Here is a 16,441-nt window from a genome sequence, read left to right as displayed (position 1 = left end):
AGGGAGAGGTTTGACTGGGTAAGAGAGATGGCATGTGGGGTTTAATGGTGACGTAGATGAAGGGAATGTTTTAGTCGGTATGAGTGTCTCTGACTCTCCCTAGATTCCTGTCCTGCAAGACATCCACCTGTTCCTCATAAATTACAGCCAGCAGACACACTGGGACGCTCCTGTTCGGATCTGGCCTACTTCTCAGCCCAGATTAGGCCTTTACATGGGAATCTATTCCCACAATGTAGCCATCTGCATGTCCTTGGAGCTCTGTTGAATGGCGCGTGTCCGTCCTGTGGGCCTGTCTAGGTGTTGAACGGACCGGGTCCAGAGCAGCTTTTCTGATCCAGGATCCGTTGATGTTCATCCCGCTCTCACACTGTGCACGTGCAACCTAGCATGATAGTCCCGCCCCCCCCCCCCTCCCCTCCCCTCCCGGTCTCCATGTGTTGTAATGTGTCTGTGTACTACAGGGTACTGGGGTTGTGGTGTGTGGCAATGCCTCTGTAGACACGGAAATATGCTTGTGTGGAGTTAGCGGTGCATGGTAATATGCCTGAAAACGTCTAAATGTCTCCCTGTCTCTGTTTCTCTGTTTCTCTCACTCTCTGCCCCCCCCCCCCCCCCCCCCGTTCCCTTGAGAAGCTCTGTCGTGTGGGTTTGAATAGTTGCGGTCAGATTAGCAGCGTGGCCCCGAACAAGTGAGAGTTGAGGGGGTGGAAGGGGAAGTCTGTCAGTGTCTTAACCTGCTACTACTTCTCTTTGTGAACTCTAGAAATAAAATGCTTACTTTGTTCCTGAAGCAAGGGGTGACTGATTACATCACGACTTCCTGTCCGAACAACTCATTGAATGCCCAACATTCGCAGTAATCTAAAAACAGCGTAATAAGTGTCTTTACTGTGGTTATTTTGGGGATTTTGGATAACCGGGAATATGTCTGGAAAGATGCCTTTAATGTAATGTTAGACCGGCTGTGTCCTAAATTTAGCCATATTCCCTACATCTAGTGATTTACATAACTCCATGGGTCCTGGATCAAAGAAGTGTGTACTACATAGGGAATGGGGTGCCGTTTGGGCTGAAGCCTTGGTTTTGACATTTTAAACACAAAGGATGGATCATTACTGCTGTCGTGGGGCTGGTCCGCCTTAGTGGCAGGCGGGATTACGGTGTGTGCGTGCGTGCGCATGCTCTAGGGGAAGGGTTGGGAAGTGTGAGGGCTTCCTGTGTGGACTTGAAGCCGAAACACTGGCTGCCTCCAGAGCTCCAGGACGGACTGTTGCCCGACGTCCCAGGGGGCTGTTGGAGATCGGGGGGGGGGGCGGGGCTACAGGGAGGAGGGGTTGCTACTCGGGGACCAGGGTGGGAGCCTCTTTCCGTCTATTGATAGAAGTTCCAGCAGCTAGGTGTCCCAAATGAGGCCGTATTCACTAAATGGTGCACTGCCTTGAGCCAAGGTTAGTGTGCTTAACTAGGGAATAGGGTGCCATTTAGGACTCTGACACATGGTCAACTCATCCACAGAGCCAGCCCGGAGCCCATGGGAGCGGACTGGGCCCTGTGGCACCATGGCCTTTTCTGGGGCCTCTGGGATGGGGTGACAGGAAGGGGACGTCATTACTCCTAACCTGCTGGTTCTGCCCATGCTAACTCTCTCCCCCTGTCTCCCTCTCCAGTACCTGGGTCATGTTGAGGTGGAGGAGTCAAGGGGCATGCATATATGTGAAGACGCAGTGAAGCGGCTTAAGACGGTAGGTACACCTCCTCCTCCAATCTGTGCCTAGAGTCTGTCAGTCTGGGAGCCCTCCTCTCTCCTACTCTTGTCCTCTCCTTCCAGTCTGTCCTCTCCTGTGTCCTCCTGTTCTCTCTCCACCATGGTTCAGCCCATGTCCTGGTGACTGTTGGTTACGTAGTGTTTTCCATTGTAGACTTTGGCCCTGTTTATTCTCGGTCTTCCTCTGTGTAGGCTGGAGTCTTCGCTGGTTCTGGCCCCCAGTGGGCCTGAGCCATTCATCGTGTGGACTGTTACGGCTGCTCCACCCAGCACGCTTGCCCTCCGCCTGGGTATGAAGGTAGAGGGCTGCACCGGTCGCAAAGGGGCCGAGACAGGGGGCCCAGACAGGGGGCCCAGACAGGGGGCCCAGACGGCGCTGGTATGGTCAGCATGCCTCGGGCTGCGGGCCGTCACACCGACCATTTTGGGACGGACGGACATTTTCTTTGTCCCTCTGATGTCTTCCCCTTTTATTTTATCCCTCTTATATCCTGGGCTACAGACCCTCCTTGGTCACACGCGTGTGTTGCTGGCTGAACCTCAGCTCTCTGAGCCCATGACCAACGGATATCAGGCAGGTTACTTCCTGCCACCGCAGGGTCTGGAGATGTAAGGTCAAAGGGCACATTCCAGCAGCCACATAGGGACCAAGAGGAAAAGCATAGGGTGATGTTGTTCCATATCCAGGGTTCCTGCTGCCACACCCAGATCCTACACCCTGTCCTATATTACATTAGCATGACAGGCTGAGTATGTCCCAAATCACACCCTATTCCCCTGCTCAAAAGTCATGTACTACTCGGGGAATAGGGTTTCATTTGGGACGTCCCTACAGAGGAACGGTTCTGTGATCCTCTCCAGACTCTCATGCTTCACAAATGACACCCTACATAGTGAGGTCATGTGTAGACCGAGGCCTGTGGTATTAGTGTGTGAAGAAGTGCACTGTATAGGAATAGGGTTTAGTTTGGAAGGCAGATTTCCTGTCTCCTATCTATTCTGCTCGGTCCTGTGATTCACACCGCTGTGTAGCCTACTGCAGATATCACCAGGGGGAACGATCTGTTCTGGTTAGGCTTTTGTAATGGGAGGGGAGAGGGAGAGGGGGAGGGGGAGGGAGGGAGGGGAGATGTGTTTCTTCCTTTTTTACCCGCAGTCCAGTAACACCCTGTCTTTCCTCTGACATAGAGCAGAGCCACCACTGGTAAATCACTGATACTCTGTTGTCATCCAGCCCGATAGCCTCGATGCTCCCATTGAAGGCTCACCACTGGCCGTTTAGCCTGAAGCCCCCTTCGCCATCACACCCTGTGTGCAGGGCCTCTGGCGTTTTGGTTCACCAGCCCCTGTAGAGGCTTGTCGGAGTAGCCTTCGGTTGACCTGTGCACTTCTTGTGAGGTTCGCTGTGACCTGTTGACCTGGCCGTGACTGGCTTTGATTCAACTTGTAGTTGATGTCTCTGTTAACTGATGCCAGATGTACACCACGTGGGTTTGGCTCAGATTTAGCTGTGGCCGGCATCATCAGGTCGTAGACAAAATCCCAGACGTTTCAGATGGACTTGAGCCGGCCATGGTTACAGCATGGCTGTGTGGTCGTCTTCTCGAGACGGCCTGCTGCTCCGTAACCAGAATCATGGTGAACAACCAGGTGAGGAGCCTTGTGACGTGCCTTTGTGCCACATCTAATACTGTGTGAACCGCTACGTTTGGTGGGACAAAAAAACAACAGGAAAGCTGTAGATTACTGTGAGAGGCTTGGCGATGTTTTGAATGTCGTGCAGAGTGCACCTAGTGTGAAAGATCATATCCAGAGCGGAGATCATATCCAGAGCGGAGATCATATCCAGAGCGGAGATCATATCCAGAGCGGAGATCATATCCAGAGCGGAGATCATATCCAGAGCGGAGATCATATCCAGAGCTACTTATCCAGAGTGACTTGGCGCTAGTGGAAACATTTAAAGACAGGAAGTGAAATTGAGGAGCCTGATGACATGGGCAAACATTGGATTGTTGAACACCAAGCAGGCTGTGGCTCTTTGCATCAGTTGCAGGGGTTTGACGGCGCCAGCGAGGATCTTGACCAACAGTTGGTTTCAGTAGTAAAGACGTGATGACAAGTGGATTAGTACCTGCACGGTCTTCCTGTGTCAGGTAAGGTTGTGCTCTAGTGATGTTGTAGAGCCAGAACCTGCAGGAGTGAGTCACCACACACACACACACACACACACACACACACTCTGCATGTGTGCATCTTAATATGGATGCGTATTCTCCAGCCTTGTCTTGTTTGATAACATCATGTCCTGAACCACCACTAGACCGCTCTCTGAAGACGTCACAGTAATGACATCACAAAGCACGTGTACCTTACTGAACCAGCCCGGTCACCTTATCGCTTGGCCTGTACAGGCGTGGTTTTATGGATAGGCTTTATGAGGGTCCTGCCCTGCTGGGCCAGGAAGAGGGAGAGCAAACAGGTTCCTGTTAGGCCACCGCTAGCATGCCAGAGAAATATATATATATAAAACGTGTAGCCTTGTGTTTGTTCCAAACTTTGACCCAGAACATGGAAGATGCCTGTTTAAGTCTGTTAAACAGTGAACCCTGTGCAGGGTACTCGCTACTGGCATCTACTGGCAGACACCACCTTTTACACTTCCAGAGTCAATCTTCCTGCTGCTGCATTTTCTTACAGGACCTATGTGTGGAACCGTGGCCCTTATACGGGGGCCGTTAGGATTCAGAGAATGAGAAGGGGGCTAATACTGTGACAGGGCCGAGAGGGGGGCCCGGCAGAGGCCTGAGAGGGCAGTCACAATATGAACTCCACCCAGATGTCAGACGAGCAGCTTGGGGCTGTGGAGACATGTGACACGCTTTCTGTGTTCAGTCCAGTGTGTGTAGCGGTACTGTTTATATACCGTATCTCTTTCTGTGTTCAGTCCAGTGTGTGAAGCGGTACGGTTTATACACTGTGTGTCGTTTCTGCTCTGTGCAGTAGTAAAGGTTTACTAACTAGGGGCCTCTCTCTACTCAATGTCCTCCCAGAATCCTTAGGAGCGGTGGGGAAGATTTTTCTCACTGTTCCCAGACCCATGACTCTATGCAGTGTGGGGGAGTAGTGAATAGGAGAGGGGGTTCTTGGTCAGGTCTGGCCTGGATGTCTCTCCGTAACAAGGCCATTCTAATGGTGAAGGTTTTTCTTAGTTTTGACTCAGTCATAGCAGTCAGGTGTTCTCTCACTCTTGCTTTATCTACTTCACTTTGTACTTCCTGCTGTTTCTCCTCTTCCCCTTCCCCCTCCTTTTGATACATGAATGTTATTGGTTTGTCTTGTTTGTTTTTTGCAGATTCTGTTGAAATGTCCCCATCAAAATGTCTCCTGTCTCATCTAATAATTCACCATCACAGCATTGTTTAACCTACTTAACTAACTTTTGACCTCTAACAGCAGTTTGGAGTGAAGGCCCAAACCAGTCTACAGTCACACTAACTTTGTCTCTGGCTTGCCCTCTCTCTAAGCCCCCCCCCTCCCCCCTTCCCATCTCCTCCATTGCTAGTAACAACCCACTGTGATCATGGTACATTAACATGGCGCCTTAACGAAATGCTCTGCAAGTCTGAGTTTTATCTCCTCTCTGCCACTGGATTAACAGGATCAATGTGTAGGCCAGCTAGTCAGCTAGTGACTCAGACAACCACCTAGTCAGTCCTACTGTTTTTAACACAGGTGCAGAGAAGAAGTTCTTGAGCCAAGCCAGTCGGAGTAGTGGGGTTTAAGATCTGATTGGGTCCAACAGACTCTGGTTCGCTGGCTAGGACAGCTAGTGGTGTATATATGTGATTGAGGAACTGTACAGACGTGAGTCGGACTCTGATCACATTACAAAACTGTCCTTTTGATATGACGGATGTTAAGATCTAATGAGCGCTTCCCCTCATCTTGCTCTGCTGGGTCGGGCACAAAATGATGTCACAACCTGGCCTATAGTTGTGAATTATATTTACTTTAACAACACTTTTAATACATTATTTCACCCTAAGAAAGGTTTTCAGACATTTTTGGTGGGTCTCATGTTTGCTCTGGTTAAGGCTTCAGTTTAATGACTGAAATGTTAACACTATTGACAGAGGAAGGAAACCTAGTGGTTAAATCTAATTTAACAATTGACATTGAAAGATTATACTTTGTAATCCTTTCTTGATCAAAATCATCATCAGAAATGACATTTCATAGTGCGGTCAAAGTCAGTACACCCCTAGGTTTAATAGCTGGTGTTGAATGAAATAACTTTATGTAGCCGTTTCTTTGTAACTGCCTGTCAGTTTCTTGCCTTGACTGGGAGGATTTTTTTGCCTGCTATTCTTTACACTACTGCTTCAACTGTTTCATGTTCTAGGGCTTTCTTTCATGCATGGCCTGTTTCAAGTCCCCCAACAACATTTCGAAAGGACTGAGATCTGGGTTTTGACTCGGCCATTTCCGTAACCCTCTATTTCTTCTTCATTAACCATTCTGATGATGCTTTGCTTGTGTGTTTTGGATCATTCTCCTGTTGCAAGATTTATGTTTGGTTTAGCTTCAGCTTTTTGGCAGATGGCCTCACTTTCTTTTCAAGAATTCTCTGGTACAACATGTAATTCATGGTTGATTTTATAGCCTTGCTACTGAATGATGCCAATTTGGCCAGGCCCTGATGGAGCAAAGCAGCCCCAAACCATAATGCCACCGCCTCCCCGCTATACGGTTGGTATGAGGTTCTTTTGCACAACTCCAACGATGAAATATCTGTCCAGAAAACCGAAAACATGGTTCCTGTAATTTTGGTCTAGTAATGTTACCCTGTTGTTCTTAGATGCTTCAATCAGCATCTTTCACTTAGCTCGTGATCTTTTTGGCTGAATTTGGTAGGAAGACATGTCCATTGTAGATTGCCAGTGGTTTGAAATGATGACCATGTACTTTTTTGCTTGGAAATGGCTTGGAAATGGCTTGGCAACCCCTACCAGACTCATAGGAATCATCAGTAAGTCTATTGATCTTGCCATAATGTGTTACCACGCACCCAAGGCCAGACTACACCAAGGTTCTACTCTTTTTAGTAGGCAGGGGTCTCCAAAGCTACTCACAAATCATTTTCTAATAATTTGCGCCTGTCTCCAAGGAGCACAATTTGGAGTATTGCAGACGTTGCCTATCTTTGGGTCACCAAGTCTCCAAAACTATGATTGGACTACCTTGATGCCAACAAGTTATTTAGAAGGTTTACCAGAAGAGAGCCTCACCAAACTGCAAACATAAAGTGCCTGGAATTGAATGCATGTAATTGGAACTTTGATTGGAACCATATTCTCTGATCTGATTAAACTTAAGTTCAGCTTTTCTGGGATTGGTGTAAGAAGAGCCACGGGCAGGCAGGAAGTAAGTTGTTTTATGGTTGTTCTATGGAGGAGTGGTCCCAACCCTTTCAATGGCTTGTGCCATCTCATCAACGAAACTAGATGATCCATCAGAGCTGTAATGTTGGCACAGGGAGGGTGCACAAAGTACAGGGGTGCGATATAGTGTGGCACACATGTTTTTGAATAAGAGAAATTGTCAATAATGACAATTGTTTTGTTGAATAATTTCAAGGTAAGATTCTTATGACTTTTTGAGTGATGAACAGCTGATAAACAAGAATGACCTTTTTTCTCAGACTATTTTTTAAATATTTACCTAGGGTGCCCATTATAATTCTGGAGAGCACTGTATATGACCAAATGCAATGTCTTATTTCTGTCACCTCAAAAATGTTAACAAAAAAAATGAAATGCTTGGTGTGCCCAACAATTCCAGAGGTGTTCATTACCCCAAGCACTCAAGCTGGAATCACATTCAGTGAACTTGTTCATGTACCACCCACCCACTCATTCATTAATCCATCTATCATTCTCAAACAACATTAATTCTTCCATTCTGTTCTCCCATTGCTCCTTCAAACCCCCCCCCCCCCCCCCTTAAACAATTAAACAGGCGTGTTTTCAGTCAGCTTAACAAAACCAGTCCAAATCTATTTGGTGAAACAGTCCCTAGCTCTTTAGTTTGGTTGTTTACTTCTCTTTGGCAAAATGTTTCGCAACACAACTGTTTGGCGGAGTGAATGCACCCCTGTACTGTACACAGACACACACACACCCACACATATACACAAGACCCTGTGTGTAGCCTTCGTCAGACCCCGGTAACATTGTGCGACCTTGTCCCCCCTCCTCCTCTACCATCCAACAACAGGACAGGAAATTCTTCAAAGGCTTCTTTACAAAAGTAAGTTCTGCTTTGTGTGTCAGTCAGAGTGCCTGTCTCTCTCCTTCTGTAATATAATATAACCCCTCACTGTTCTGACTGACTGCTCTACAGGACGTCTCAAACACTACTTTGCGGGATGTGCGCGTGTGTGTGTTTGTGTGTATGTGTGTGTGTGTGCGCGCGTGTCTTATTTATGTTGTGGGAAGGCCACTGTCAGTTGTTGTGTTGCAGTGTTTTAACCTTCCTTTACCTGTTCTTTCTTATTCCAGTCTGGGTACTCACAGCACAAGAACACTAAACTCAACACCCTCTGTCCTCTTCAAATCACTCTCTCTACAATGTTTTTCTGTTTTCTTCCAGGTTGTGATGTTGTGGGTGTGTTGTGTGCAGGGGTTATAAGGATTTAAGCATCAGCTGGAGGAAGACAACTGAGAGATCTTTGGCTGGTCTGCCCTCTCTCTCTCTCTCTCTCTCTGTCTCCCTCTCATGCCTCATCTCTCTCTGCCTCATGTCTGTCCCCCCCCCCCCCATTGCAGGCAGGGAAGAAGGCTGTGAGAGCTGTGCTGTGGGTCTCGGCAGATGGACTACGCGTTGTAGATGACAAAACTAAGGTAACAGCTTAGCAGCTAAGTCAAAACACACACAGCATGTCATAATTCAACCAGAGGAAATGCTTGCAGCATTTCTACTTCCCCAAGAGGGAACACTTACACACCAATGACTTGGAATGTCTCACTTCAATGAGCTGCAAATTTTTTGGTCTGCTAAAACCTTGGTGTGTAACATTTTGATCTTCTGATGGTTTGGTTTGTAAGATATTTGTATACAGAAATGTTTTTAACATTCTGGTGTACTGACTGGTTTGTAACATTCTGGTGTAATGACTGCTTGGTTTGTAAGATTTTGGTCTGCTGACGTTTGGTTGGTCAGCCGCAGGTTCCTCTTTTGTAACTGTAATACTATACTCCAGTGAGCTAATTTAGAAACTCCTTCATGGACTATTAATAGAGCGTGTCCATTTTAAACTATGTTTAGCTGCCACCTACTGGATAGAGGCGTTATTACATGTGAACTAATCTTGCCGCATAACCAAACAATTAACACTCCAAACTTGCACTCATGATCCAGGTAAGATCACTCAAATGGACTTTGAGTCTGAAGTAGTATGAACAGGAGGTGCATAGGATGTTTGTGATGATGTAGTAATAACGGACAGGTTAATATGATAATTCAGTGATAAATTATTGAGTAATGCGATAATGTATTAATGACAGTGTAATGTCATTCTGTGTTGACAGACAGCTATAACAGGGTAATGTGACAAGGAAGTTTCAACAGTCATGTCGGTATGGTAATGTATGAACTATATTGTCTGCCCCTGTAGGACCTGATACTAGATCAGACGATAGAGAAGGTATCATTCTGCGCTCCGGACCGGAACTTTGAGCGAGCCTTCTCCTACATCTGTAGAGATGGAACCACCAGAAGATGGATCTGTCACTGCTTCATGGCCATTAAGGACTCGGTAGGACACCCTAAACCTTGACCCGCTTACCTGAACCCAGGCCCCAACCCCAACCTAAATTAATATGCCGTGGATTTAGTGAGAGCCTTGATGTACTAACCCATCATGCTGTAATCTCTCAACAGCAGAGTTGCCTCTTGGCCCTCCATTATCATGTTCAAATTTAGATCAGACCAAAATGATTGAGCAAGTGTGCAATGATTCAGCCATGAGCAAAGAGGAATACCACAAGGCAACCAGTTTATTTCGGAGCTTGCGCAATTTCACACTTCAGAACGTTTACACATCCTATATGACGCAAGCATTTAATTTGGCTTTCAAATCAAATAGAGGGCATACCTCCTAAATTAGTGAGTAGCCTTTTCCCCAGGTCAGAGCAAAAATGGTGTACTAATTTTACCCAAGGGGATGGATGCTTGGAACAACATTACTAATGCGTGTTTGTGAGAACACTTTTGTGGTGATTATTGTACCAGTCAAAGTACAGATTTTTTTCTTTTTAACAGGATTGCAACATTGGGTTAACCGCTCCTTTAAAAGTGGAACAATTGCATTATTCAAGTCTCAAGTTCACAGGCTTGTTTATCTCTTTGCCGCTCTCTGGAAGTCACCCTCTGAGATTTGGCAAAGCATTCGAACAAGTTGTTAGGAGTGAGGGTCTGATTTGACCAAATTAGTGATGACTGATTAGACCCTGAACCAGGGACCGTCTGAGCCAGGTGGCGGGTTGTGTTAACGTTTTATTAACATGTTATGAACGTGTTATTAACGTGTTCAAGGGGGAACGTCTGAGCCACGCGGTAGGCTGTGCCTTTGCCGCCTGTCTGGAGAGGAAACAGAAGCGGGAGAAAGAGTGCGGCGTCACGGCAACGTTCGACGCCAACAGAACCACCTTCACCAGGGAGGGATCGTTCCGAGTCACCACGGCAACCGAAGCCGCCGAGCGAGAGGAGGTCATGAGGCAGTTACAGGACAAGAAAGGTGTGTGGGTGTCTCCCTCCTCATAGCCCTGCGTCAGCATGGTGCACCCAGTGCTGTCCCCTGACACTGTTCCCCCTCTGACAGCGGAGAACCATGTCAACTCCTCCGTCCCTGTGACCTCGGGCCCCAGTGTTGGCGTGGTGAACCAGGCTGTGACCCCCCTAACCGGGCCTCCATCCCCTCCCTCCTCCTCCCCTCCCCTGGGGCCGAGCACCCACGGCCCCCAGGTAATCCCCCGCAGACACGCCCCCGTGGAGACCCTGGCCAGACAGGGCTCCTTCAGAGGGTTCCCTGCCCTCAACAACAAGTCCTCTCCCTTCAAACGGCAGCTGTCGCTCAGAATGAACGAGCTGCCTTCCACCATGCAGCGCAAGTCTGACTTCCCCATGAAGAACACGGGTGAGTCAAGAGTTCGCACCCTCTGTTCCTCTCAGCTGTCCCTCTGTTCCATCAGTGTGTTGTTGTGTGACCTTTAACCTTCAGGCGTTCAGTGCGGTCCAGCGCGGTAGAAATGGGTCTGCTTGGTTCTCAATGCGCACCGACTGCACAATATATAAAAAACCTCCTTAATGTTTCCCCAGTCCCGGAGCTGGAAGGTGAGGGAGACAGCATCAGCTCGTTGTGTACCCAGATCACCTCAGCCTTCAGTGGGCCTCCCGAAGATCCGTTCTCCCAGGCCCCCATGCCTCGACCGGCCTCCTCCCCCCAGTCCCCAGGAGCGCCGGCCGGAGCTCAGCCAGGTAACCATGACACCGACCTGGGAGACGCAAAATAACACTGCCTGTCTGTCTCCGTCGCCTGTCTGTCTCCGTCGCCTGTCTGTCTCCGTCGCCTGTCTGTCTCCGTCGCCTGTCTGTCTCCGTCGCCTGTCTGTCTCCGTCGCCTGATGTGAATGTGTTCCTATTCACTTAAGCCTGTCTGGCTCACTGACGCACTATGAAGTGTACAAGACACTTGTCCATTACTTGCATGCCCATTAATGTTCTTCACATCCAATACTACCATCTCTGCAGACAACCAGGACATGCTTGCCTGCACTACCAGAACCACGACAACAAGCTCGCTCTTATCCGCCACCCTGTTTGCTCCTCGCTCTGCTGTAGTGAACGGCTCTGAGCCGCTATTCCATCCCTCCACTGCCAACCACCCAGCAATGGCCCCTCCCCTGCCTGCCCGGGACACTAACCCCTGGGCCGAGGCCCCCGCCTCGTCCTCCTCCACACACCCAGGTGAGGACTGAAGCACCTGACCACAGCTGTGTTCATGAAGCCTTTCACAGTGGGAGTAATGACGGTCAGCTTCCTGTCGGCACATAAAGGGACGCGCTGATCATCACTCACTACTGTGAGACACTTTCTGAATACAGGCTGAGACCAGAGTTGGGTGGAGTTTCCGCCACACACTGCTGTCTGGTCAGCACCTGGAGTGTCCAAATATACGCACATCTCTTCCATCACAATCACTTCAATGCACCTTTTTGAAGGAATGATCTCCTTGCCAGGGATCTCCTAGCTGGGCTAGTCAGACTGACACTTGAAAGTTTGTAATTGTAAGAACCAATGAGGAACTAGTTGATTAATAATACTAATTTAGTTCAAATCAATTAAGAATTGGTCATGATAATTTCATTATAATTTGTAAGGTTTGTGTTAGTTAAAATTCTGAATTTAGTAATGTATAAATTACTTCCGAATATATAAATATGATGCGAGTGTGTAGTAATAGCTTAGAGTGGACGTAGCTTTGGTTTGTTTGGGAGTTTTTTGACCGTGCGTTGGACATTATAAGTTTGTGTTTTCCAATTAATCATCTGAACCTGGTACAGTTACGATGGTGAAGAATGAAAAGAAGTGCCACTACAGTAATATTGCCAAAATGACTATCTAAGTTGTAAAAAGCCATCTTTCACAAGGCAATCTAGAGAAACTGATTGTAATTCATTTGCACTTCAAATATGAATCCGAAATGTTGACACACTTAACCATTCAAGTGAATGGGTGACTGTCCAAACCTTTGACTGGTGATCATTTGACATTTCTGTGTGTCTGCCTGTCTGTGTGTGTCTTGTGCTCTCCACCAGGTGGTGATTGGACCACACCAGTGATTGTAGCTCCACCCTCCGCCGCGGCTTCCCCATCTCACCACTCCCACCGCCGCACACCGTCTGAGGCTGACCGCTGGCTGGAAGAGGTCACCAAGTCTGTCCGCGCTCCGCAACCCGCGTCCTCACACACCTCCCAAAACCTCCTGGCCCCAAACCCCCCGGCATTCTCTGCCACTCCCTTCCCCGCCCCCATGCCCGTGGCGTCGGCTGCCCCAGTGGCCTTCATGCCCGCCGTTCCCCTTGCCGTTCCTCTGCTGCCCCCTCGCCAGCCGTCCTACCAGACTCCGGCCCCCTACCCCATGTCCAATGGGCTATCCTACGGCCAGCCGAGTGTGCCTGTGGTGGGGATCACCCCCTCCCAGATGGTGGCCAACGTGTTCGGTTCGGCCACGCAGCCCCAGGCGTACCCCGTGACCCAGTACGACCCCGCCCAGCACGCCGTGGGCGTCCCCTTCATTAACCCTCCACAGGTCCCCCTTCAGCCGCCCAATGGGAGCTTAGCCTTTAACGGCGTGGCGGGTGACGGCTGGGCCCCTCCCTCCCTGCCGCCTCCATCCTCTCCGGCGCCGCCGCTCCCCCCCCAGCCTGCTGCCGACCCCTTCGAGGCCAAGTGGGCGGCCCTGGAAAGCCGCTCCCGCCAGCGCACCACTCCGTCGCCCACCAACCCCTTTTCCACCGAGCTGCACCAGACCTTTGAGATCCAGCTGTAGAGACTGGGAGAGGAGGAGGCGGAGCCAGGAAGGCACTTCTGTTGATTGTACAAATTGGTTAGAGACGGCAGAGAGAAGGCAAAGCCCCCTCCTCCGCCCCCCCCCCACCGGCCCGGTCAGGCTTAATGGAGGACCGGACTGGAGAGGAAGAGCAGGGGTTAGGGCGGTGGATGGTGGACCTGTCAGCAGGGAGGAAGACGTCAAGGCCTTCAGACTGACCCTATCCCCTGAGCCCTCCCAGCCTGCTCAAACCACCACCCGAAGACGCAGCTCCTGCTCTGTCCCCCTTGCCCCACCTCCTCCCTCTCCTCCTGGTCCAGCTCGCAGCGCCCCCTGGGTGGCCGGACTATGATTCCCCCCCCCCCCCCCGGCCATCTGGCAGGCTGAAGGACTGCAGCACTGAAAGGGGACAGAGCTTCCAGACCAGAGCTTCTCATCTAAAACTTCAAAATCAGAAGTGAGAGAATGCCAAAATCTTTATTTTTATGCATTAAGGTATATTTTAAATAGCAAAAGAGATGTAAGTAATCTTTGCCAAAGGCACAGAGGCTAGCTAGCGACAATGGCAATGAGTGGTTTTGCGATGTGTATACCAGAAATGACCATATATTATACATAAAAGATATAACTGTAAAGACTATAATCGCGTACATGGCAGCACCCCGTGGCGGCGCTGCTGAGTTCTACGAAGAGTGTGTGCGTTGAAGCGACAGTTGTTTTATTTCTTTTTACGGAATTCGGTCTCACTGCCATTTTTTTGCTTCCTGGGATTGGATGTCACCTCACTGTAAATAGGAAGTCATCATTGCAGCAACAATCAGCGTGGAACCACAACGGTAGTGGTGGTTTTGTGGAGTTTCCCATGGGTGGATTCACTGGCAACCAAACTGAATCAAGTGGAACTACCTGAATACGTCTCATAGAAACTCTATTTTTTTTTTTTTTTTTGCAAAGCGTTATCTGTTTAGATGAAATGGTGAGAAACATTTTGCCAGGTTGTTCGACTATTGAATGCCCCTCAGATTGCCTCGGCTATCAATGCTCTGCGCTCTCTGGTCTCCTTACTATGATTTTAATAGTCTAGTACTCGTTAGTACTCAGTTGTGCTCAACTACATCGTCTGTCTTGCATCCTCATTGTCTTTTATTTTTGTGGTAACGTTCATTGTCTTTTTTGTATTTTAACACTATAGACAGTCATCTCACAATTAATTTCTTTCCTCCTTCAAATATAATGTTTTAATGGCGTTGATCAATTGATTGATCTCACATTTTATTTGCACAAGCACTATATAGTAGTTGATCATTTGGCCACAGTGGTGAATGATGATCAGGGGTTGTGTGGCTGTGGGTTTGTATTAATTTGTTGAGTCACGGTTCTTGCTACAGTAACTTTAACAACAAGTGTTCAAGTCTGGTATCTTCACCTAAACCAGGGGTGTCAAACCGGTTCCACGGAGGGCTGGGTGTCTGCAGATTTTAGTTTTTTCCGATAAATTGGTTCCTAACCAATTACTGACCTAATTATTCAATCAAGTACAAAATGAGAGTGAAAACCAGCAGACTCTTAGCCCTCCATGGAACCAGTTTGACACCTCTGACCTAAATTCTGTTGTTTTCCTAAATCCATCCTGGTGTGAAGAATCTGCCAACTTCAAGGTAACATACAGTAGATCTGTGGAATACCAGTCTGGCTGGGATCTCTGGAAAACCAGGGAGTTTGTGGGAAGGTCACCTGAATGGCGCAACTTTATCTGTAGCAGGATGGTGTGGTCCACACCACTTCAGTCTAACTGTGGTTCTGACCGTATGTTCTGGGTTCATTCATTCCAACGACACTTGAGTTTGTGCTACAGAACCTCTTGTTTTTGTTGCAAAATGGTTTGTTCGTAACAGGATCAGCAAAATGGATACACCCCTGCTGTTTGCAGGGAGACCTGATGGGTGGATCTGTTCGTCTGCATCCCCATGCTGTCCCAAATGGATCCCTATGCCCTACATAGTGATATTCCTTTCATCAGGGTCCACTATAGGGACTAAGTTGCCATTTGGGACTCGTTCTGTTTCTCAATCTCACATGTCATGTTTTTTTGTTTTTATTATCCTGTGAATATGATCTGTTATCTGATCTAGTTTTTATTTTCCATTTTGTAATTATTTCATTACTTTATTCCACTTCTTTCAGAACAATTGAAGCTAAAATTATTGAATAAATTGTTGGTGATAGAGGAAAAAGAGCTCTGGGAGAATTCTTTATTCTGTTTTTTAATGTATTTATGATGACTCTGCTGCTAGTAGTTTCCATGTTTTAAGATAGCAACTGAACTAAAAAATACTTACTCAGCAATATATACAGCAACATATATATTAAAAGGAGGTTTTTTTCTCAGAGAGAATTATTAATTAAAGGTGCCGTATGTAGAGTATTTGCATTAAAACATAAGAAAATTGCCAGACAGCAAGCTAGCTTAAGAGGAATGACTCATAACATTTGTGAAATTAGCCCATTGTGTTTTCCTCATCACACTGCTTACTCAACCTGGACGTCTACACCAGAATCCTTATGCACCCGAAGAAAGGTTTTCCCTGGCCTTCTACCTCAACTGTGCTCACACAAGAAGTTGCTAGAGCGCAATGAGGCAAGGCAACAACAATAGTTTACTAAACACTAAATTTTAACTACCCTCAACTGGACCTCTGAGTTAAGTCACAAGCTGTTTTTGAACCCTGTTATCATAATGAGACAGCTAACTGCAAGGCATTGATTTGACCGCTGTGCCACTGAGGACCCAGATTTCTGTTCCCGGAATAGAAAAGAAGCACAGGCCCATGGGACCCAAGCACTCCCTACATTACAAATGTTTTAATGAATTGGTTTTTTTTATGTAACTTTCACACCTTCTAGACAAAGTCCCTGGTAGCCCATCACAGCGGAGATCTGTCCAAATATCAACGAGATCTTCATGTCTCCATACTAACATTGGGAGCCCCTGCTAGAGAAAGGTTTAGGACCATTATGGCTAACATCTTTATGTAGTGATGTTATTAAATGACTGGAGG

At 47.9% G+C, this 16,441-nt stretch overlaps 1 protein-coding gene across 5 annotated transcripts in view; it reads left to right on the top strand.

The window, feature by feature from the left end:
* numb (NUMB endocytic adaptor protein) overlaps positions 1-15,607 on the top strand; it is a 40,020-nt gene extending 24,413 nt beyond the window's left edge. The window contains exons 3-11 of one of the 5 annotated variants that reach the window (XM_013137584.4): positions 1,671-1,745; positions 8,048-8,080; positions 8,599-8,673; positions 9,447-9,587; positions 10,367-10,568; positions 10,653-10,967; positions 11,150-11,308; positions 11,672-11,797; positions 12,649-15,607. In XM_013137584.4, coding sequence (XP_012993038.2) covers positions 1,671-1,745; positions 8,048-8,080; positions 8,599-8,673; positions 9,447-9,587; positions 10,367-10,568; positions 10,653-10,967; positions 11,150-11,308; positions 11,672-11,797; positions 12,649-13,382 — 1,860 coding nt within the window. In that variant the 3' untranslated portion in view covers positions 13,383-15,607. Of the gene's footprint in view, positions 1-1,670; positions 1,746-8,047; positions 8,081-8,598; positions 8,674-9,446; positions 9,588-10,366; positions 10,569-10,652; positions 10,968-11,149; positions 11,309-11,581; positions 11,798-12,648 lie in introns of all 5 variants that reach the window. The other 4 variants (XM_013137582.4, XM_013137586.4, XM_013137585.4 and 1 more) reach the window with 4 other exon arrangements.
* The last annotated feature ends 834 nt before the right edge of the window (positions 15,608-16,441 follow it).

Source organism: Esox lucius, chromosome 15, assembly GCF_011004845.1.
Source record: "Esox lucius isolate fEsoLuc1 chromosome 15, fEsoLuc1.pri, whole genome shotgun sequence".
NCBI lineage: Eukaryota > Metazoa > Chordata > Actinopteri > Esociformes > Esocidae > Esox > Esox lucius.
The sequence above is the reverse complement of the archived record's forward strand: the minus strand, read 5'-3'. Positions and strand labels throughout refer to the sequence as shown.